The sequence below is a fragment of the Typopeltis vanoorti genome, chromosome 16 (genome assembly GCF_054136105.1).
Source record: "Typopeltis vanoorti isolate ZY-2024b chromosome 16, IOZ_Tvanoo_1.0, whole genome shotgun sequence".
Lineage (NCBI taxonomy): Eukaryota > Metazoa > Arthropoda > Arachnida > Uropygi > Thelyphonidae > Typopeltis > Typopeltis vanoorti.
In genome coordinates, this window is record NC_143564.1 from 40,201,783 (window position 1) to 40,224,202 (window position 22,420).

Genomic DNA, 22,420 nt, shown 5'->3' on the forward strand with positions numbered 1-22,420 from the left:
GACTCTTGTTGTGTTTTAGCTGTCCTATTGCTTTTTTCACCTCTCCTCTTAAAATGTCCATATCATACTCATTACCTGGTGGTGATACCTGCTTCAAGTCTTCAGTCAGTTTTCTAATGCTACCTAAATCTAGTTTTTCTTCATATAAACTCACTACAGTATCTTGTCCATCGCTGTACAATTTTATCTTTATTCGTCAATACTTTGCCTTTTTCATCTTTAACTGTGGTCTGTTTTGGTTGCTACCTTCTATTAATGGTTCTAATCATTTTGTACACCTTCCTAGTTTTATGCTCTCCATAGTACTGTTCTATATTATTGCATTGGGCTTCTGACCATTTCATCTTACCCATTTTGACTACCTTTTCCACCTCATTACACTTTCTTCTATATTGCTCCTCTTATTTGTTCTGATGTATCCCTTATTTTCTTCAACATTCTTTTCTCCTGTACTAACTTCAGTGTTTCCTAATCCATTTCTTCTTAATCTTTTCTTCTTCTTCTGGTACTATTTCTTCAACTGCATTTTCTATCACCTTCATTACTCCTTTCACTCTTAGATTCGAATTTTTTTCTTTGTCCACACTTTTAAGTTTCTCCTCTAACACTGTTCTGTACCTTCTTCCTATTTCTGCTTCACTTATTCTTGCCTGTATCTCTTCGTTTCTGATGATGGGATTTATATTTTATTTTTAATTTCAATTTTATGTTTGCAATCGCTAAACTATGATTTGAGTCTATATCTGCTTCTTGAAAAGTTCAACGCTGCTGTACTGATGTTATCCATCTTCTTTTAATCATAATCATATCAGTCAAGTTCTTGGTTTTCCCATCATTTGATTGCCAGATCCACTTTCTACACTCCTTTTGCTGGAATCTTGTATTACAGATCATCATTTCATGTCCACAGCAAATTCTAACATTTTTTCACCTCGTTCATTTCTTTCTCTGAAATCATATTTTCCCATGACTTTTCCAACCATCATTATCTATTCTGACTTTGGCATTCCAGTCTCCTTCAATAATTAGTACATCTTGCTTTGGTATTGTTTCTGTTCTCTCTGTCAGATCTTTGTAAAATAAGTCAATATCTTCATCTGTGCTGTCAGATGTGGGTGCATATATCGACTATTGATATATTAAATGCTTTTGCCTGGATCCTTGCTGATTCATTCATTGACTGGTTTGTAGCTTAACAGTGCCTCTCTAACTCTTTTGTTAAGAAAGAAGCCAACTCCTGCTTTGTGCTTGATGTCATGCACTGACATTGCATCCATTTATCTCTCCTGATGATGTCCGTCGCATCTCCGCCAGTCCTAGTATATCACACTGATATCTCTTCATTTCCTCGCGAAGTAATTCTAGTTTTCTTGACATCCAAAGTTTCCATACATTCCATGTTCCTACTGATAATAGTTCTGTTAGTTTCAGTTTTAGCTTCCTTTTGGTATCCCACTTTTCAATACAACTCCGATTGCTCGATTGGTATCGTGGAGACCTTGTTGATCCGGGCGACATCTGAGCCGGCATATTGTAGCTGTTGATCGTATAGGCATCAGATAACAATCATGTTTTTTCTTTACAATCAGAGCATCGACACTCATCTGACCGACCCTCCTCCTTTATCCAGAATTGGGACTGGCATGGGACCCCTAAGGATCTCATGCCGGTCCATAGCAAAAAGCCACCATGGAATGGTGGCTTTTTTGCTTTGCTTCTTGGCAAATCAGAATTAACTTACAGCAGATTATTCAGTGCCTTAAAGGGCTTACATTCATCATTAGAATCCGAAACATTAATGGTTGATGTTATTAATGTTTGAAGTTACGCTATCAAACAGATACTGAATTCAACACAAAAATTAAATGCTTTACAGCATTAGCATTTCTTCCAGTGAGCGATGTTACTGATGGATTTGTTGAATTGACGATCTGCAGCAAAAAGTTAATTATTTACGCAGCATCTCTTTTAATTTGCACAATTTTTAAATGATTTCATTATGTTATGTATCTTTGACATTCACCTTAATAAAGATATGCCTTTTTAATGATTTTATAATACCCTTTATCATCCATTGATTATTTACAAAAATTAATGCAAAATGTCTTACGCCATAAATGTTTACACTGAAAAAGTTTACTGCAAATTTTCCTATGTCGATAATGTCTAAGGTGAATTTTCCTAGAACCCTGGAAATGATATGGAGGACATTGACCTATAGAAGTAAGGAGATTCTAGTTCCATTGCATAATACCTTGATTAGGCCACATATGGGCTGCTGCTGCCACAGATTTGGTCACCTTGTTTTCAAATGGATCAGGAGACATTGGAAAAGTCCAAAGGAGGTGATTGATTAAGGTAGTTTCTGGTTTCTGGAATGTTGCATATGAAGAATGGTTGAAAACATACAGAGTCTAGTGAATATGAGGAAGAGAAGTGATATGATAGAGATGTACAAGTTGGTAAGAGGTTCTTATAAAATTAGCATTGAAGAGGTTTTTCTTAGAATAGTGGGAGATGAGGGGAAAATCAGAGGTCATCTCTGGAACTGTAGAAGGAGGGTGTGAGCAAAGGAGTGAGGAGATTTTTTTTTTTTGCATGGAGAGTGGTGAATGATGGGAGTGCATTGCATGAGAATCGTGTCTGCAGAGAATTAGAATGTATTTAAAGCATGGTATGATGTGGTGTGTTTGTATGACAGAAAGACCTTCCACAATGAAGTAAGGTTGTCTTTGACTACATGGAGGTATGGGGATAATAATGACAGGAGATTAAATGGACCAAGGACTCATCCTTGTGGTATACACCACTGGTTACCTTAAATTTTGCAAACTTACATTCTCCATATACCACTTTTTGATATCTCTCAGTTAGCCATCCTTTTATCCATGCTAATATTTTATAATCCTGTCCTATGTTCTCCAATTTACACAAGTCTTCTATGTTGTATTCTGTCAAAAGCCTTAGTTAAATCCAAAAGTATCACGGTGTATCAATTTCCCTTCTCTAACTCAACAGCAACATTATAGAATACAAGCAAGTTGCTCAAGCATGACCTTCCCTTAGTAAACTCATGCTGTTCATTGCAAAGTATAGATCCATGTGGGCAAACTGCAGCTCCTAAAGCTACTGTATGTGGCTCCCAAGACAATATTGGTTTACATTGCCATTTTTCCTAAACTTTTATATTAATAATCTATAGTATGTACCAATATTAGAATAATTTATTTCATAAATGCTTTAAAGATAAGTAAAAAATAAATATTTTTAAACTATTATCGTATATAGTTAGTAAAAAGTGTTTCAACATTTGATGGCCTTTTTCGCTCCCACCAAAATTAGTTCCAAAAGTGACTACTTTGATCGCTGCATTACCCACCACCTCCATTGCCTGGACTCTCCGTCATCACTCTTCATGCAGCACACAAGTTTTGTGCTTGTGGTGGTAGCAGAACATAACTAGCATAGTGTAGTGTAGATAAGCACTTTTCTGATTAATAAATAGATTTTAAACTATTAACTGCACAAATGAAGACTCGATCAAAGCCTTCGACGATTAGAGATTAAACATATTCTTCTTTGGTGAGTAGGACTACTATATAGTTGTATTTTTTATTATTTATAAATACAATTTTAAAATAATATTTTCTGCGGCTCTTGAACATTCAAAAATGTATGAAAAGTATTATATGTGGCTCTTATTACCAAAGAACTTGCCCAGCCCTGGTATAGATTATCTGACAATCCATTTCTGTATGCAAGCTCTAATCAACTTTTCCAAAATCTTTGCCACCACTCCTGAGATACTGATTGATAGTTGTATGCACCAGTCTTGGAAATCCTTGTGCAATAGTATTACCATACATTCTTACTACTCCGGTGGAATCTTACCTGTTCTAAGCTCTATAGCCTATAGATTTTATATATTCTCAAATTATATAATCTGGTCAAAGGAATAGCCACTTCAGCTGTATGCTCTTTTAGCATCCTTGCATTTTAAGAAACAGCTTGTTGCCTTACCAACAAATTTATTCCAGGCAGCATTTTGCTTATTTGTTCATTTGTTCTGGGATTATATCAAAATTCCTCTCACTTTTGCTTATGCTAGTTCTTAAACTCTTTATGAATTATCTGTTTGATGAAAATTGTTATATATGAATGTGCTTTAAGGGAAAAATATTTCAAAGTGCAAAAAAAGGAGAAAGAACATGGATGAGGGATCATTCATGGAAGATGCCAGGGAGTGGTGAGTAAGAAAGTAAGAGGTTTTTTTTCAGAGAGAGTGCTAAGTTAATTAAATACATTTGTTGAGAGGTTGCAAATGCTTAAATTCATTCACTGCATACACTGTTACCAGAATTTAAGAGTTTAATGAGTTTAAGAATTGGTACAATAAATATTGTGGTGTCTCACTTCACACACTGAATTTCATGACATTGTGGAGGTCCTTCAGTACCTTTAAATCTTTGGAATGATTCTTTCTTTTATTTTTTATTCTTTTCTTTTTTTTAAAATGTGAATCCATTCCACTAAAGGGGTAAATTCACTGTCTGTTTAGTATACCGTTGGTAACTAAGGTTGTGGTAATTCGAGAACACTGGTCTGATGACTAAACATGGCAATTTTTCAAGCCACTTGAATTTTACGGTAAACAGGATGGTAGTAGTCTTATATCTAGTAATTTATTTATTTATTCATGTGGAGTTTCCTCCATTTTCTCCCTCATCCCTATTGGGGCGAGTTGAGCCCCCTCATGGGGGGGGGTTAAGTATTTATGGCTGTAGATCCGTGTGTTCACAGGGCCGGTTTGCGTGCTTGCAGGATGAAAAACCCCAGATAAACTGGGGGGAAAAGCCCTGCTGTCCACGTCCAAGATCGGCTAACTTGGCTATGACTGAGGAAGATCCTTAAGCTCCTCACGTTGGTGACGGGAATCGAACCAAGGACGCTCCTTCCCCAGGTATATGGTTGCGAAGTGCAAAGCCACTAGGCTAACCGCACAGACTTATCTAGTAATGAAACTTGTTTATCACCTTCAAACTTTCATAAACATCAATGCCACAATGAGATTCAAAAAACTTGTTAGTTAAAGAACAGAGATACTATCTACTTGGCTAATGGACTAGCAGAAGCGTAGATTTGAAATGTCTTTTTTTTATTATTCTGTTTCATTCTTCTCAGTTGGTAAATCATGAACACACTAAACATTAAAGTGTTGTGAATTTTAAAAAATTAAATCGCCAATAATTAGAGGAAAAATATCAAATATCAAATTATTTTTTTAACAAAAATCTTAATGACCAAAATATTGCCTCTATGTTTTATGTGATATACACATCTATATGTCTGGAGCAAAGGACATATTATTATTTGCAATTGGTTATAAGGTTACTTTTAGTAGGTGAGATTAAGAGGCTGTTTTAAGAATAAGTTCTTATCATTATTATCAACATACCCCCAACTGAAACTCACCCTAACTTACCAGCCCATTCACTCGCACACTAGCAGTACAATACGGTGTGGTCTCACCATTCTCCAGGAATGACTTCTTGTTTCTTTTTTTTGAAAAATCCTCTTTCTCTCCATGCCCTACACATTAGAGTTTGTCATTGTATTCTCATAACACATTTCCTTCAAATTGCTTTCATTACCCTTCATGTTTAAATGTTAGGTGATTTATAATCAGTCTTGCCCTACCTGTTTAACAAGAGTCTTGCAACAGCACAAGTCCCAAAGGAGTGGAAGGAAGGCAAAATTGTTCCACTTTACAAAAGTGGTGATAAGGCTAATGCAACAAATTATAGGCTGATCTGTATATCTGGAGATGTAGTTAAGGTAATGGAGAGGTTGGTGAGAGACAGGATACAAAAATGAGTTAATAACAGTGGTATTCTTTGTGCTTGTCAGCATGGGTTTGTTAAAAGGAGATAATGTTTTACTAACTTGTTTATGTACTATAACAAGGTGATGAATGTGTTGGACAAGAGTTATTCATATACAGTGGCATACTTAGATTTTGCAAAAGGTTTTTGATAAATTGCCACACCACAAGTTTTCAGTTTTGTGGTAACTAAACTGAAGCAGATGGGATTGGATGATAGACTAGTGTGTTAGATGGGTGACTGGCTATCAGACAGGTATCAGCAAGTTGTTAATGGGGGAGGGGGCACTATCTCAAAAGAGGAAGGTCACTAGTAGTGTGCTACAGAGGTTTGTTTTGGGACCATTGTTATTTAATTTGTATATTAATAATATTGGGAGAAGGCAGCTGGCACAATGAAAAAAGCATTTGGTCCTTGGAGAACTAAACAGTAGAGGAGGAAATGATTACCAGACATACAGAAATGTTTTGGGAAATTTGGAGAAAAGTGCAGAGCTAATAATAATGGTAAATACCTGCTGGATTTCTGTTCAGGATATGGATTAGTTATTACTAACCATGTTCCAACATAAAAATGTGCACAAATTCACATGGAGAAAAAATGCAAGAAATATGCAAATCTCATTGACTATGTTATAGATAACAGGAAAACATTGCTGTTTTCCCACTAGTTCAGGATACAGGAGTATACAGGGGATTTGAAATAGGAAGTGATCACTATTTAGTTTTGAGCAGGATAAAGTTGAATTTCATATTGAAAAGAACAGTGTGTAAGAAAGTTAAAAACAAATCAAAGTTGAACAGCTTTCAGAGGTGTTCTGTAGACTCAAATACAAAAACATCATTGAAGAAATAATAAATGAGTTTGAAAACAAGAACCCAACCTTGGAGATTTATTGGCCCACTCAGAAAAAAACATTGACTGATTCAGTCAGAGCGGCTAGTGATAGAAATCAGAAATCCATGGTGAATTCTGGAAGTTAAAGAGCCTGACAAGGAAAAGAAAAAAGCATATAGAAAGTTCCTGGTAAGTAAGTCAGCTTTTCCTCTTAGAGAATACAGAGAAAAATGTAAGAAAGTGAAGCACTGTGTAAAAATAGCTAAACAAAATCATAGGAAGATTTTGGTAATAACATAGAAAATAAATATCAGGAAGGTGGCAAAATATTCTAGAGGCTCCATCTGTTACGGCTTAAGCGCTGGAAGAACATCTTGTTGGAGGTCTAATGGAATATTGAGAGCACTAGAAAAGGATTAAAAATAAATTTTAATATGCTTGCAATATTTCGTCTCAGTCACTGACACATCTTCAGAGAGTACAAATAGCACTTGTAACACACAAAAACAACACAATACTTAATGAAGCACTTGTGTTACTCAAGTCCTATCTAGGTGGTGCACCCTCTATGGCCATTTGTAGGCAGGCTAGGATGTAAATGGGGACCCCTGACAATTATCTTTTCCAAAATTTTGGGAAGTTTTATGCATCCGTATTTATTTAAGTTAGGTTAATTTCTGAGGCTGCTGCAGATTCCAAAAACAGCCTTTCCTTTTTAAATTTACTATGGTGGAGCATGGTCGTTTTCTTTCAGAAGTGAGTAGTATCTAATATATGGTCTTCAAGGCCAGATTGACCATAGTTGTGATTGCAGATGTAAGTTTTGTGTTCATCTAAATGGATTGCGGCTGATCTACATGCCTGTCCGAAGTAAGATAACTTGAAGGAGCAGAGTACTTGATAAATTCCAGGAACAGCTCCCTCCTCTCTCAGTTTTCTGAGAGAGGAGGGAGCTGTTCTTTTTTTAGAACAGATAAGGGTAGAAAGTTTCCGGTGGGGCTTAAAAGCTGTGTGGAGGTTGTACTGTTTTAAAGACCTATTTTTTCCGATGTGTCCCAGATGTAGGGGATGGCGATGGCATTTCTGAAATCCTTCTAAAGGTATAGCCGAGGAATGGCAGGAAGAACTTACTATTTTTTTAATTCTGTAAACATTGTAGCCATTGGATAGGAAGGTGTTATGTGTATGGTTGAGTTCTGTTGAAAGGGAGTTTCTGCTGGAACAAAGATTATGGGCTCTATTGGTTAGAGTTTTAATGATGCCATATTGTTGAGAGCGGTGGTAGTGGGAAAGTTTGTGAATGTGTCTGCCTGTGTAAGTGGGTTTTCAATATACAATGAAGAAGAGGTTACCATTCGGAAGATGTGTCACTAAGGTGTCTTGGAAGGGTAAACTATTGTTATTTTCCTTTTCTATTGTAAACTGGATTCTTGGATTTATTCTATTGAGGTGACTGAGGAAGGAGTCTAATGTGTCTGGGGGCCATGAGGCCAAGATTCTGGAGGCTATTGAAAAGCTTTAAAATTGAAGAAAAAGTGCTGTAAAAGGAATCAGAGACAATAAAAGTAACATGAAAACTGAAGATAAAGATATTCTAAATGTTTTGAGTAATTACTTTAAAAGACTGTTAAAAGAAACAAGCAGTGTCAGCACAGTGGTAGAAAACCCCCAACAGAAATGCAGTCAGCTGCCATTCCACAAATGTGGAATGGCAGCTGGAGTACATGAAATTTGACCAAAAATGCTCAGATATGGAGGTATAAAAGTTTTGCAGTGAGTGCATTGCATAATTCAGAATTGCATAATGCCCAGTTAGAGGATCGAATTCCGGATGATTGGAGCAAAGCTCTCATAATACCCATCTATAAAAAGGGAAATAAAATTGAATGTGAGAATTACAGAGGTATTTCCCTACAGAATGTTCCTGGTAAGATTTGTGCAAGTGTACTTGAGAAACAGCTAAAAACAACTGTGGATGGGAAGCTTGGTCAAAAACAAGCTAGAGTCAGGCCAAATAAAGGCTCTCAGGATCAGATTTTCACTTTAAGACAAATAGTTCAGAAATCATGAGAATATAACAAGGATCTGTATTTATGATTTGTAGATCTGGAAAAAAAAGCATATGACAAGGTGTCAAAGGACATTAAGGACGTCTGCTCTGGGCCTCATTTACTCTATTTCTGAATACTGCTCAGCTGTCTGGCTGAACAGTGCACACGTTAAATTAATTGATACCATCCTAAATCAGACAATGCGTATCATTTCTGGAACAATAAAGAATATTCCATCATATTGGCTAGTTTCGCTCCAACCATGGTAGGTGTGGAGCTTCCTTGTTTACTTGGGGAATAAGACCAAACTCATCTTGTGACTGTGGAGATGATAACCAAATTATACAACATATCACATTTGAGTGTCCTCACAGAGCCTACACAGGATCTAACTTTATAACAGTTTTTACAGATGCTGTTGATTGGCTGTCAAACTTAGACATTCAATTTTAATTTTATGATTATTTGTATATTTTATATGTATATACGACTACAGTGTCACTTCAGACTATTGTATTCTTTTATGCATCTTTTATGTATTTTATTGTCTTGTACGTCCTTTTGTATGTGTGTGGGTGGGTGGGGTGAAATATGCATGTATTCTTCTTAGCCAAATGTTAAATAAATATATAAATAAGCAGTTAGAATTGAAGAAGGTACAGGAAAATGGTTTGATATTAAATCAGGTATGCATCAAGGGTGCACATCATCTCCAATATTATTCATTATCTATATGTATCACATTATGAAGGAAAGCTGTATTAAATCTGATATCAAAATTGGAGATGTTAATCTCAGCTCTTTATTTTATGCAGATGGTGTTATAGTTTTAATAAATCCAGTACAAGTCTGCAAGATTCCCTGACTAAAATGAATAACTGTTGTAATAAATTTGGTATGAAAATCAACAATAGCAAGACAAAGACAATGAAAATAGGCAGAAACATTGAAAATATCAAATGCATCGTGAATGGAGAACCTATACGAGGTGCTGTCAAAAAAGAAACCAGACTGTTCCAGATACTCAGTGACAGATTGAGTTATAATCTTATGCCGCCAGGTGTCAGTGGCATTGACATTGTTGAGTCAGCATATCTGTGATTTCATCTATGAACATGAAATAGAACAAAGGGCAAATGTAAAATTTTGTGTAAAATTGGGGAAATCTGCCACAGAGACCATTGAATTACTTCACAAGGCATATGAAAACAAAGCCGTGAGCTGAACTCAGTGTTTTGAGTGGCACTCACATTTTAAGAAGGGAAGAACCACCTTGGACAACAACAAGAAGCTGGGATGTCTGTCTGCCAGCACAACCCACAAAAATGTCAAAAAAATTCAACAGATCATCCATGATTGATGCATGACCATCCAGGAAGTTGTGGACAGATTTGGGATTTCATATGAAGCAGCTCAAGCGATCATCATGAGAGTTTTGAACATGCATTGTGTTGCTGCCAAGTTCGTTCCCCCATCTCTTGAGTTCTGACCAGAAGGAGCACCGTGTGAATGTCTGTCTAAGATCTTCATCAAAAGATCGTTGATGACCTAACCTTCATTTCAAGGGTCATCACAGGGGAATATGAGATTTCGGTTTATGGCTATGACCCAGAGACAAAACAGCAATTATCACAGTGGAAGAGTTCACATTCCCCAAAACCGAAGAATGCAAGGCAAGTCAGGAGTGCAACACAGAGCATGTTGATCATCTTTTTTCGGCATTAAGGGTATTGTGCACCAAAAATTTGTCACAGAGGTCAATGCAAAATTCTACTTCAATGTTTTAAGGGGTTGAGAGAAGATGTTCATCGCAGAAGAACTGTGGCAAAGACATCGGAACTGTGGCAAAGCCGCAACTGGCTCCTCCATCACAACAACGCTCATCCTGCAGCACCTTAAAAATGCGCCAGTTTTTGGTGGCTAACAGCTGGCAGTCATCCGACATCCTCTTTACTCACCAGATATAGCCCCTTGTGGCTTCTTTTTTGTTTCCAAAAAATGAAATTGGAGCTGAAGGGGTGGCAGTTCAACACCGTTAAGAGATCCAAGGCAAATTGCAAAGCAGTGCTTGATGCGCTTCAACAATAAGACTTCCAGGAAGCGTTTGGAGCATGCAGTGGGATTGCTGCATGAACTTCAAAAGGGTTTGAGTTCAAATTTAAATTGGGTAAGTTGTAAAGATTTTATTAGCCTAGTCCAGTTTCTTTTTGATATCATCTCGCATTATTATTATTATTATCCTAATACCCCATGGAGTCACAAACTCATATAGGAGGTCCCTTTTGTCATACACACAGCTCTTCATACTGTGCCTTAAACACATTCAGATTCTCTGCAGACATCACACTCTCAGGCAATGCATTCCAGTCATTCACAACTCTCCATGGAAAAAAACCTGCTTCTCACTCCTTTGTTCACACCCTCATTATACACGGAACACACTTCAGAACACACGCAATTTACAGACAAAAATTACTAGTTGTGGTGGTGTTGGAGGTGGGCGGTAGATGGCGTTGATTCGTAGTAGAGGTAAGGTGTAGAGACAGTTGAAGATGTCCTCCTGCGATGAGCCTTCGGACTCCTTGGAGGTATCAGGAATAATAATAAAATACAGCTTTCTAGGGATGACCTCTGGTAACAAGAAGGTAAATTAAATATGGAAATAGAAAAACAGAATTAGCAAAACTAGTATGATAGGAAGTCAACTGAATAAATTTATATGGAATAAGAAAGAAATGAGTCAAAACACTAAATTAGCTGTATACAAGACAGTGCTCAAACAAATTTTAACTTATGAATCTTAGAGCTGTGTTAGAAATAAAACACTTGATCAAAGACTGGAGACCTCTGATGTGAGAGTTCTGAGAAAGATTAGCAGAGCAAATTGATGGTATCAATGGCAGTATCACATTAAAAATAAGAATATTAAGAAAGAACTTGCCATTGTTAGCATTCAGAAATATGTTAGTAGAGCTAATCTTAGGTGGTATGTTCACTTAAATAGAATGGGAGAGGAAAGATTATCAAAACATGTGTTCTTTGCCAAGTTGGCAGGAAAAAGACCCAGAGGAAGACCAAGATGCAGAAGGATTGATACAGTGTTTTATTTCTATAAAAAACAGAAATATCTGATAGATCTGATAATGTTAGTCTTGAGAGATAACAGATTAATTTGGAGGAAAATTGTTGATTGGAAATTAGTAATGGTGTAACTTTTTCATGTAGTACTATAGTTTGCCCACCAATTAGAGGTCCCTCAACACTTCTGTGCATGTCAGAAAAAGGTGACTCCATTCCAATAATAGGGTAATCAGTCTGTCTTCTGGGATGAGTTTGTTTATTATTACAGGTTGGAAAATTTAGCTTTTCTTTTACGAACATTGCTGTTTTTGAAGTGTAACTATTTTGCTTGTATAACAGTTGGAAAAATATACGGAGTGTTAACAAAATTAAAAAAGGTATAGCATTAAACAAAAACGTAACTAAGTTTATTTTTAAGAAAGTTTTCTATAAAATAAAAATAATTATACAGAAAAACAGAAATTATTTCAAATGAACCTAGATATTCTAAACTTACAGTTGAGAGAACTGAGACACTTTAATGTCCTAAACTAATTAATTATTTATGACTTGTTGTGACTCTTTTAACAAACCCGTGCAAAAAAAATGTTGGAAAAAATACCATTGTCAAATTCTTTTAATCTTAAGAGTCATCTGAATCGGTGTCCGAATCTCCATCACTTTCACTTAAACTGATCACCAAAGGTTCACATAATTCTTCGATAATTCCGTCTCTGTCCCAATATATATTTTCCAATGAGGTGACATGAGAGCAATATTTTCCCCAGTTTTGAACTGTAATATTTTCAATCGCCTGTTCTGAAAGCTTAAAAAGTTTCGACATGTCAATATCCCCAGTTACGTTGTGATGGCGAATGAAACTTTTCACTTCTGCCCAAACAAACTGATCACCAAAGGTTCGCATAATTCTTCGATAATTCCGTCTCTGTCCCAATATATATTTTCCAATAAGGTGACATGAGAGCAATATTTTCCCCAGTTTTGAACTGTAATATTTTCAATCGCCTGTTCTGAAAGCTTAAAAAGTTTTGACATGTCAATATCCCCAGTTACGTTGTGATGGCGAATGAAACTTTTCACTTCTGCCCAAACATACTCAATAGCATTAATATCGCAATTGGTAGCCTCAAAGACAGAAATCCATGCTCTTTGAGCATCGTGTCGAATTTAAATAGTTTAGTTGTGGGCGAGTTTCTTTTGACCAAATTAAGCAATTCAATTTTTCGCATATCTGGGGAATGAGAAATGTTATTTGCAGAGAGCTAATCCATAAGAACTTGCTTCTTATTAGACCAATTTGGAACTTTGTTTAATCGAATAGAGTGATATGAAGCATTATCAATTATAACAACAGCATTTTTAGGAAGGTTTGGAATCAGTTTTTCTTCTGCCCACTTTTCGAAGATCGTAGGATTCATTTGCCCGTGGTAATCTCCAATAGTTGAATTGGCTTTGTATAGTAAGTTTGAATTCAGTAAAAAATCCATTTCTCCACCCGCACACAAAATTATTATGCGCCACGAGGCATTTCCGGTTTGTAGCACTCCACATTCTTCTTTAGACTGCCAACATTTTCCATAAGTTAAATTACTATCAATCCAAGTTTCATCTAGATACACAATCGGTCTTTTCTCCTCCCTGAAACGTCTTATTGCGCTCAAATACTGCGTTCTAGATAAAACAATGTCACTTCGTACTCCATGATAAGTTTCCTTTTATTCTGGGACTTTTTAAAACAAAATCCAATTTCATGAAGTATTTTCCTTAAAGTTTCTCTTTTCCAAAGAAAATTAATTTTTTCTTTAAGCACGGGAATCAATTTCGGAACAGTTGGCACTCTTTTCTCGACCACGTAAAATTCGTGAATAGTTCTTCGTATAACGTCTACATCAAAATCATTCAAAGCTACGGTTTCGATGGTTTTCTTTCTCTGGCACTTTTTTTTAGGAGATTTAAATTTTGGCTTACCTTCACCTTTTGATTCCCTATGAATTCTTTTAACAGTTGACTCCGATACGCCTGCAATTGCACTTGCACGTTTTATGACTTGAGAAAGGGGAACAAGAAGATGGCCTTCTGACGATTCTTTTTTGCAGAATGTCAGCACATTATTCAATATTCTTTTGCAAGAGCTACTGAAACGTTTAACAACAGAACTTGTTGACTGTACTGGATCCATCATACAAATTAATAATAAAAAAATAATGCAAAAAAGCGACAACAAAAATCAAGCTAGTACTAGTACAGCAACAGACAAGAAAGCACGTGATTTCGCTTGTTGGCGACCAATTCGTACATCCTTCATTTCTTTCTCCCCTTCAGCATGAATCGACTATTCTTGGCAAAATGCCAAGAAGGGATCTACAAATGGTGGGCGAACTATATCATAATTATCCTGTACACCCCCCCTCCCCTGTGGGTACATATCAGGAATTTCATTATAATTATGATAGCGGTGATATACAACTGTTTTCAGATGATGCAGAACTGGGAAGAGCAATGAGGAATCAAGCAGTGCTGTGCCTTACAGGAGGACTTGAATAAGTTGTATGAGGGGCAGCAGTATGGAAATGTCAACTTAATGTTGCAAAGTGTAAGGTTCTAAAATTTGGTAGGCAACAATAGATCACATTGCACAAATGGTGAAGTGATAACATTAGATTATGGCAATGATGCAGAGAATCTTATCTTGTAGAAATAAAGAAGTCCTAGTTCCATTGTATAGGGCCTTGATCAGGCCTCATATGGATTATTATGCACAAATTTGCTTTCCTGGTTTTCATGATGATGAGCACATATATTGGAAAGGGTCCAAAGGAGACTGACTAAGATGGTAAGTGGTCTTTGGGATGTGAGGACAGATTGAGGGAATGCAGTTTGCATAGCCTTGTGAACAGGAGGAAGAGAGGGGATATGATTGAGACATTTAAGTTAGTAAAGGGTTATTACCAGGTTAATGTGGAAGAAATTTTTCAGAGAATGGGAGAAGGGGAGGGAATAGAACAAGTGAACATACCTGGAAGCTGTATAGCGAGGGTGTGAGCAGGGCAGAGAATGGTTGGCAAGTGGAATACACGGCCAGACGTAGTGGTGAATTCAGATACATTAAATGAGTTTAAGGCACGGTTTAAACACTGTTTGCCTCCAGCGATGAGTCTTTTGACTTCATGGAGGTCTGATGTTAATAATAATAATTTGGGTCTCTCTCTCTCTTTCTGACATACAATGAAGGGGGGGGGGGGTAGATAAAGGAGCATTTTTCATGCATCTGCTTTGGATTCCTATATACAATATTTTGCCTTCTAAATTTAATAGTTTCATATAGATTTCAACTGGAAATTGCACCAATATATCTATAATCACAGCAGAACATATTCTGAGAAGAGAATTTATTATTATTATTATTCAGGCCTCCATGGAGTCAAGAGACTCATCGCGGGAGGTCCTTCCTAGGAAACACAAAGTCTATCATACCACTCCTTGAACTCATTTACTGTTCTTGCTCTCACCACTCTATCAGGCATGCATTCCATAGTTCCACCACCCTCCATGCAAAGAAACCACTCCTCACCCTCTTGCTCACAGCCTCCTTTCGTACTTTCCAGGGATGGCCCCTTGTCATCACTCCTTTCCGCTGCTCCACCAAGTGAAAGAACTCCCCATTGTCCACTCTGTAACTGCCTCTCAACAATGAAATTGAATGAAACCAAAAAAAGTAATTTGTATATGTGTGTGTGTGTAACTTGTTAATGTATCAATATCCTCCACCAGGGAACTATCTACAGAACATCAGCATCTTGTAAGATCTTTTGAAAAGGAATCCAAAGTCAAAGAAAGACTATCCATGGAAAATGAAGAGCTTCAGTGGAAGTTAAAGCAGAATATGGAAGCAAGCTATATTTTGAATTCTCTTTTAGGTATGGTTCATTATTTTAACATAGAATATCATGTCTAGTGTGTGTGTTTTCCTTAATCCTTTATAAGGCATAATATTTATAGTTAGTATAATACTTATTTATGTGTGTATATATATATATATATATATATATATATATATATATATATATATATATATATAATATACAGCCTTTTTCTGAATTAAAAAAAAATATGAGTAAAGTACAAATATGTAGATATATCAGGGAAGGGAATAGTGATTAATGTGGTCAGATTGAAATGTACGTGAACATTTGTATATGTTCACATTCATTTCATGTACATTACAATCTAACTGTTCTACATCAATGATGATGTAGAAACTACAGTTAGGTGAAATATAGGCTGGGTTAGGGTTTTGTATACAAATGCAAGAAGGTATTTAGGACCAAAGGAACATAATTTTAGCATCAGTTCATTATAAAAGCCTTGCAGACATAAAAAGAAATTGAGTTTGTTGACTGATCACATGTACTACTTTCACTGGAATATGATATTTATAGAACTATTAAGAAATACATTTAAAAATGTTAAAGATAAGATTATAAAAAAAAATTAGAAAGCATCATTGTAATACTTGCAAGAATGACAATATGGGAGTACTAGGTCCTGCTGATACATTTTTTTTTTTTTTAAGTTTGTGCACAGGCTTAGGAGTTGGACATTATTCATAGATTTGCACAGAATCAGAAGACTAAGTGTATAGACAGGAGGGGAAGAATCATCACAAACTAATGCAACATTCTTCATCAAACTACACCTTAAATTCATTTATTGTTTCTCTAATTGCCATATTCTCTGACAGACCTTCTATTCACACACCACTCTTCATTCCCTCATCTATGCCATTCTCATGCAACTTTAAGGGATGTTTCCTCATTTTGCCACACTAATTCTGTGAACAGTCTCTTCTGTTTTGATCCAAAATCATAAATAAATCATAAAAATATGTGTATTAACTGACTTATATTTCACTGGATTTCAACCAGCATCTTTAGGTCTCAACTACTCCCAAATTTTTGGCTGCATTAATGTGGCCAAAATTTTGGGATACAGTCATCTTAAGATCAAATTCAACTCAAAAACGATATATATAATTTTTTTTTCACTTAGTTATATTATAAATTAAAGATGCCAAGAAATTATATTCTTGGTTTCATTCTTTATCCCAGTGTAAGCAAACAAAGTTTGCACATGAAATCACTTCATGACTGGGCTATTTGTATATAGAGGCTAATGACTTCACATCAATTTCCTTAGTATCCCATAATTCAATGCATGTATCCTTACGGACTTTGCAAGTAGTGCCCTGGTGTTGTACCACCTTACCCCAGTCCTGAAGATACTTTCAGATGCAAACTTTGTTTGCTCACACTTGGATAAAGGATTAAACTAAATTTATTATACTCTAACCAAGTGAAAAATAAACTTTCAACAATATCCTATGCTTTAGTATCTGTATCTCCTTAGTTGAAGTCCCCATAATAGTTACTCATCCCACGTTCTATATGCTAATCTAACAGAGGACCAAGTGCTGAGTTCTGTGGTACACCACTAGTCACCTACCTTCTCCTGGCCTCAACTCCTCCATAAACCACTCTTTGTTATCTGTCCATCAGTCCCCCTCTAATCTAAATCACCAATTTCATATCCATTCCCCATTTTATGCAAAAATTTTATGCTCCAATTTATGCAACAGAGTTCTATGTCGAATCCTGTCAAATATATTTTCAAAGTCTAGCAATATCACAGAGTAGCTCTCTCCCTTATCCAACTCTATTCTCACTTTATTATAAAAAGTAAGAAAATTACTAAGATAAGACCTAACCTTTGGAAAATCATGTTGCTCCTTTATAAATCATCATATTCCTACCTGCACAGTCCTGAATTCTCTCTTTTATCAATTTACATATACATTTATATTCTATCCACATATCATCCTTTGTCAATCAAGCATCATCTATTATAGCAGCAGCAGTATACTGTTTAGTTTTCAGAACTCTTGCATGTTTTCCTGAATTTATAATGATATTGGGAATGATTACAGGGAGAGATAGTCAGTTTGCTTACAGTGCTAAACTGGGAAAAATCACAATTAATTATGTATATATATCCCACACACAAGAAGTACAAGAACCTATAGCTCATCAGTACAATATGTGAGGTGCAGATAAGGATTGAGATTGAGAAAGAAGAACTCTATTGACATTTTCTTAAAGAGCTGGCAGTTGAAGTTGTTTGGAATCAGATGTAGATTGAATAATTGAGGATGAGGAGAAGCAGGTTTGATGTGTTTACAGTTTTACTGATAAGGGATGTTGGGCAGTTGCTTCTCTTGTTTTAACAGGCCCAACAGCAAGTGGAGCAATCAAGTTTGTCAAATTCATGGGAGCAGTGACAGTATACTGTTTAGGTTTCAGAACTCTTGCATGTTTTCCTGAATTTATAATGATATTGAGAATGATTACAGGGAGAGGTAGTCAGTTTGCTTACAGTGCTATGGGAAGTACCTGTAGAAGAGACACATAGCTGAAACTTTGCATTTGTGAGATAAAGGTTGAAGTGAGCCTGTGAGGGAAGGGTCATCTTTTAGTCAAATTGCTCCTCTGGATAGCATTAAGAATTTTTAAGGAGAGTTTTAGATACACCATCCCAAATATGTGAACAGTATTCTAAGGGTGGGAAAATTTTGGGATTTATAGGTTAATAGCCGGATAGGTGTAAAATAGCTTCTTGAGTGGAAAAGAATGTCTAGATTTTTAGAGGCTGAAGAAGATATTGATATGGTGTGTTTGTGCTAGGAGAGGCTGGAGGTGTCAGTCCAAGGAAAGATAGCTCATCCTGTCTGGTGATGTGTGTGTGTGTATTACTGAGGATAAGGGAAGGTGAGCCGAGATCCTTTTTGCAAAAGAAAAGGTACGACTGCATTTTGGTGACATTGAAGGTGACTAGGTTATCCTTGCCCCACTGAAGGATGGTATGAAGATCAGTGTTTAAGACACTAGTTGTAGATACTTTTGATGTCAGGGATGTCTGGAAACTACATAGTTTGTCAAAAGAGTAAGTTGCATAGAAAGTGCTATAGTCAGCAAAGCTATGGATAAGATTTGTAATGATTGAGAGTGGGTCATTTATGTATAAGAGAAAGAGGTGATAGAATGGAGCCCTAAGGCACTCCTGCACTGGTGACAAAGCCCAAAGAGAGGCTATAATCCACCATGACATACATTGAATGATCAGAGAGAAAGCTAGCTATTCAGTTACAGAGGGTGGCCTGTAACTGAATGGCAATATCCATGGTGGTCACAGTTAACTGGTGAGCTCTTAGGTAGTGAAGAAGTTGACTATTGATGAGTTGGATATATGCTTGCTTCCATGAGATGGGATAAGTGCCAGCTGAGTATAGAAGATTGAAGAGATGATAGAAGAAAGATGTTATCTCTAGTTTCCTTTCCTTTAGTGTTACATGGTGATAAGCATTCATTTTACACATGGATGATTTCTGTGACTCACTCAGTACAGGTGTCTGGATCAGAATAGCAGAAACAGTAGTCATGCCATGGAAAAGAAGAGGAGTAGTAATTCCAGAGATCATCCCACTTGGTACCTCTATAGTGCCAAAAGACATGAGGTTGGGTGTGGTGAGAGGAGGGGGCATTCTGTGAGACTGGAAACTTGCAGAAGATTGTGGTCTGAGTTGCTGAGAAGAGAAGTAACTTAGATCTACAGTGTACCTGGAAGGAGAACTAGTTAAAAAAAAATGAAGAGTATTGGGGAAGTTGAGGGGATTATTAGGAATTCAAGTAGGAGGTGTATGATTTGCATTAGATCATTGCTTATAACAAAAACTTCCACATCACATCTATCTGGATTGATAGTGTTGGAAAAGGGGAGACATTTGGAGTTGTGGAATTCAGATCACCAAGGAAGATGACTTTGCTGTTTGGATAGCTGGATTTTTTCTTTTTTATGTCACTCCCACCCACAAAAGGTTATTTCCAAGCCAATAGTACATCTTTGTACCATGGGTGGGCTAAGGATAATTTTAATTTCCCTTCAGGCCTCCAGTAAGCATGATTGAAGATGGTTGAGCTTCATGGAGAGCAAAGTGAAGAGGTTTGAGTGGTTTAAGAGTTTCTGAGTGGGACAACAAAAACCATCAGCCAGAGGAAGTCAAATGGAGGGGATTCTAAATTTGGCATTCTCTGGCAGGCAATGTCAGAACACATGAAGGCACAGATGTGCCACCCTTTTGGAAAAATGAATCATGAAGAGTATAATTTGGGCATTGAGGGTGAACTGTGATTGATGTAGCTGCAGTTTGGGTTTCTGAGCAGGAGATCTGGTTTGGATGTCTGTAATGGTGATGAATGTCATTTGTGTTAGAATTTATGCTGCAAATGTTTGTAAAGTGATGTGGAAATGATTTTTTTGGTAGGAATCCTGGCATATTGGAAATATTGTGTTTGGTTTGATTTATTAGGATTAATTGGTTGTCGAGGGAAGTTTATTTTGATAGCAGTGTGTCCTCATTGTTTGCCATTTTTATTTTTGGTTTATTGTTAGATGAAAGGAAAGAGTTGGGACATGCAATGGGTGGAGATAAACTAATGAACATGACACTGATACGAATAACAACTATTCTCTTTGCCCTTCCATGGCCTTGACAGTGCTTCCTGTACCACTAGCCAGACTCCCTCACCTGGCAGAGTATGCGGCAGCAGGATTATGTACCAGTCAACTGGGAAGCCTCCTGACTTGTTACTGACTGTTTTGGACTCATATACTATCTGGCAGCTGGCCTGTGTTACCACCATTTTAACTGATATACCCTTGAAATGGAGGAGGGTCTGGGTCTCTAAGTATGTTAGGCATACTTGAAGGATACCACTCAGACTACACATAGAAAAAGAGAGGGAGAATGGAGGCTGGAACCCCTGCTCTGTAGACCAAACATAGCATTCACCACTTCAGGTTCCCAATAAGCAGGATTGTGGTGTTTCAGTGAGTGATGAAGGTCATCTACCACCTAGTGGTCTAGTTGGCATTTCCTCCAACTATAAAAATATCCTTTTGCATAGAGACTGCACTGCATGTGCCAGAGTCCCTTTTTTTGGAAACAGGTCACACCATGGGAAGGCAGGGTTGACTTGACAGGGGGAAGCTGTAGACTGCACATCCCTGCTGATTATTGGCCCAGAATTTTTATTATTGTTATTGTTATTATTAAGAAAGACCTCCAGGGAGTCAGGGACTCATCGAGGGAGGCCACATACTACATGCACCAACTATCATACTTATTTTTGAATTCATTCACACTGCTTGCACACAACATCTACTAGCAATCCATTCCAATCATGCACCACCCTATGAGAGAAAAATATAACCCTCACTCCCCCCCCCCCTTCTTAGTGGTATTCATTCTCAGCTTCACAGGATGTCCTCTTGTTCTTTCCCCATTGTCTATAAAATGAAAAATTCCATTAACTGAAATCATATATGACCCTTTCAGAAGTTTGTAAATCTCAATCATATCACCTTGCTCAAAACTTTGTTATAGAACTAATACTCATTCTTTATTGTCTTTACAATCTTTCATACCCATCTATCATACAGCATGAAAACAAGTCTATATTCAACCTATTCCAAAGAAATAAAAGCCAGCCATCAGACTGTGTTCCAATTGCATGCCTGAGTTCTCTCAAAAATAATGAAGGATAATGATCAATAGTCAACTCCTCCACCACATGAAAGCCTACTAGTTAATCAGTGACACCACCAATATAGATTTTACCACTCTCAATCCATAGATCTCCTTGCCAGCTTCACCTAGTTATGGACACAAGCTGTGAAAATGTTTGGTGAAGCTCATATAGTTGTTCTAGACATTTTTAAGGAATTTGATCAAGTCTGACATGAAAGGCTACTTAATAAATTACCATCTTAAGTTGGCTATCCACTCTTTGCAACTTCATTGCAATTTCCTCTCTGATCATTCACTATATTACCTGCCTCACTGGCCGAGCGGTTAGTGTATCCGCTCTCCAACCAAAAGGCAGCGGGTTCGAATCCCGCTGTGGGCATAGATGTTTGTGATTGTCTGTGAAAATACTAGTGATGGTGGTGGGCGGTAGATGATGATGGTAGTGGTGGTTCGGTGTAGTTGGTGGAGTGGTGGAGATGGAGAGTTGTAGAGTAGGCACCCTCCAATTTTTTTGCCAGCCTGGTTAGCATATCTGCTCTCCAGCTAAAAGGCTGCTGGTTCGAATCCTGCTGTGAGCATCGATGTTTGTGATTGTCTGTGGAAATACTAGTGGTGGTGGTGGTGGGTGGTAGATGCCATTGGTGTAGTTGCAGTTGGTGGATTGAGTGGTGAAGACAGAGTTGTAGAGTAGGTGCCCTCCCTCGATGAGTCCTTGGACTCCCTGGAGGTGTCACATAATAACAATAATATGCTCTGTTGGATGATTTCCTTTCTTTATCTTTCCCCATAAATGCTGGAGTACTTTAAGGCTCCATAATTTCACCCATACTCTTTCTTCTGTTCATAAATGATCTTCTTCTTCTTCATTTAATAAACTTGTAGTTTTCACATATTCCAAATTACAATATCTTCCATAATCTTTACCTTTT

The 22,420-nt window shown here is 37.0% G+C and overlaps 1 protein-coding gene across 2 annotated transcripts in view; it reads left to right on the forward strand.

The window, feature by feature from the left end:
- The window catches only part of LOC150097966 (uncharacterized), a 490,509-nt gene that overhangs the window by 453,744 nt on the left and 14,345 nt on the right, over positions 1-22,420 (forward strand). The window contains exon 14 of one of the 2 annotated variants that reach the window (XM_090406015.1): positions 15,623-15,768. The exons of the other annotated variant lie outside the window; for it this stretch is intronic. Within the exon in view, the coding sequence (XP_090262141.1) occupies positions 15,623-15,768 (146 nt within the window). The remainder of the gene's footprint in view (positions 1-15,622; positions 15,769-22,420) is intronic. 2 annotated transcript variants of the gene reach the window in all.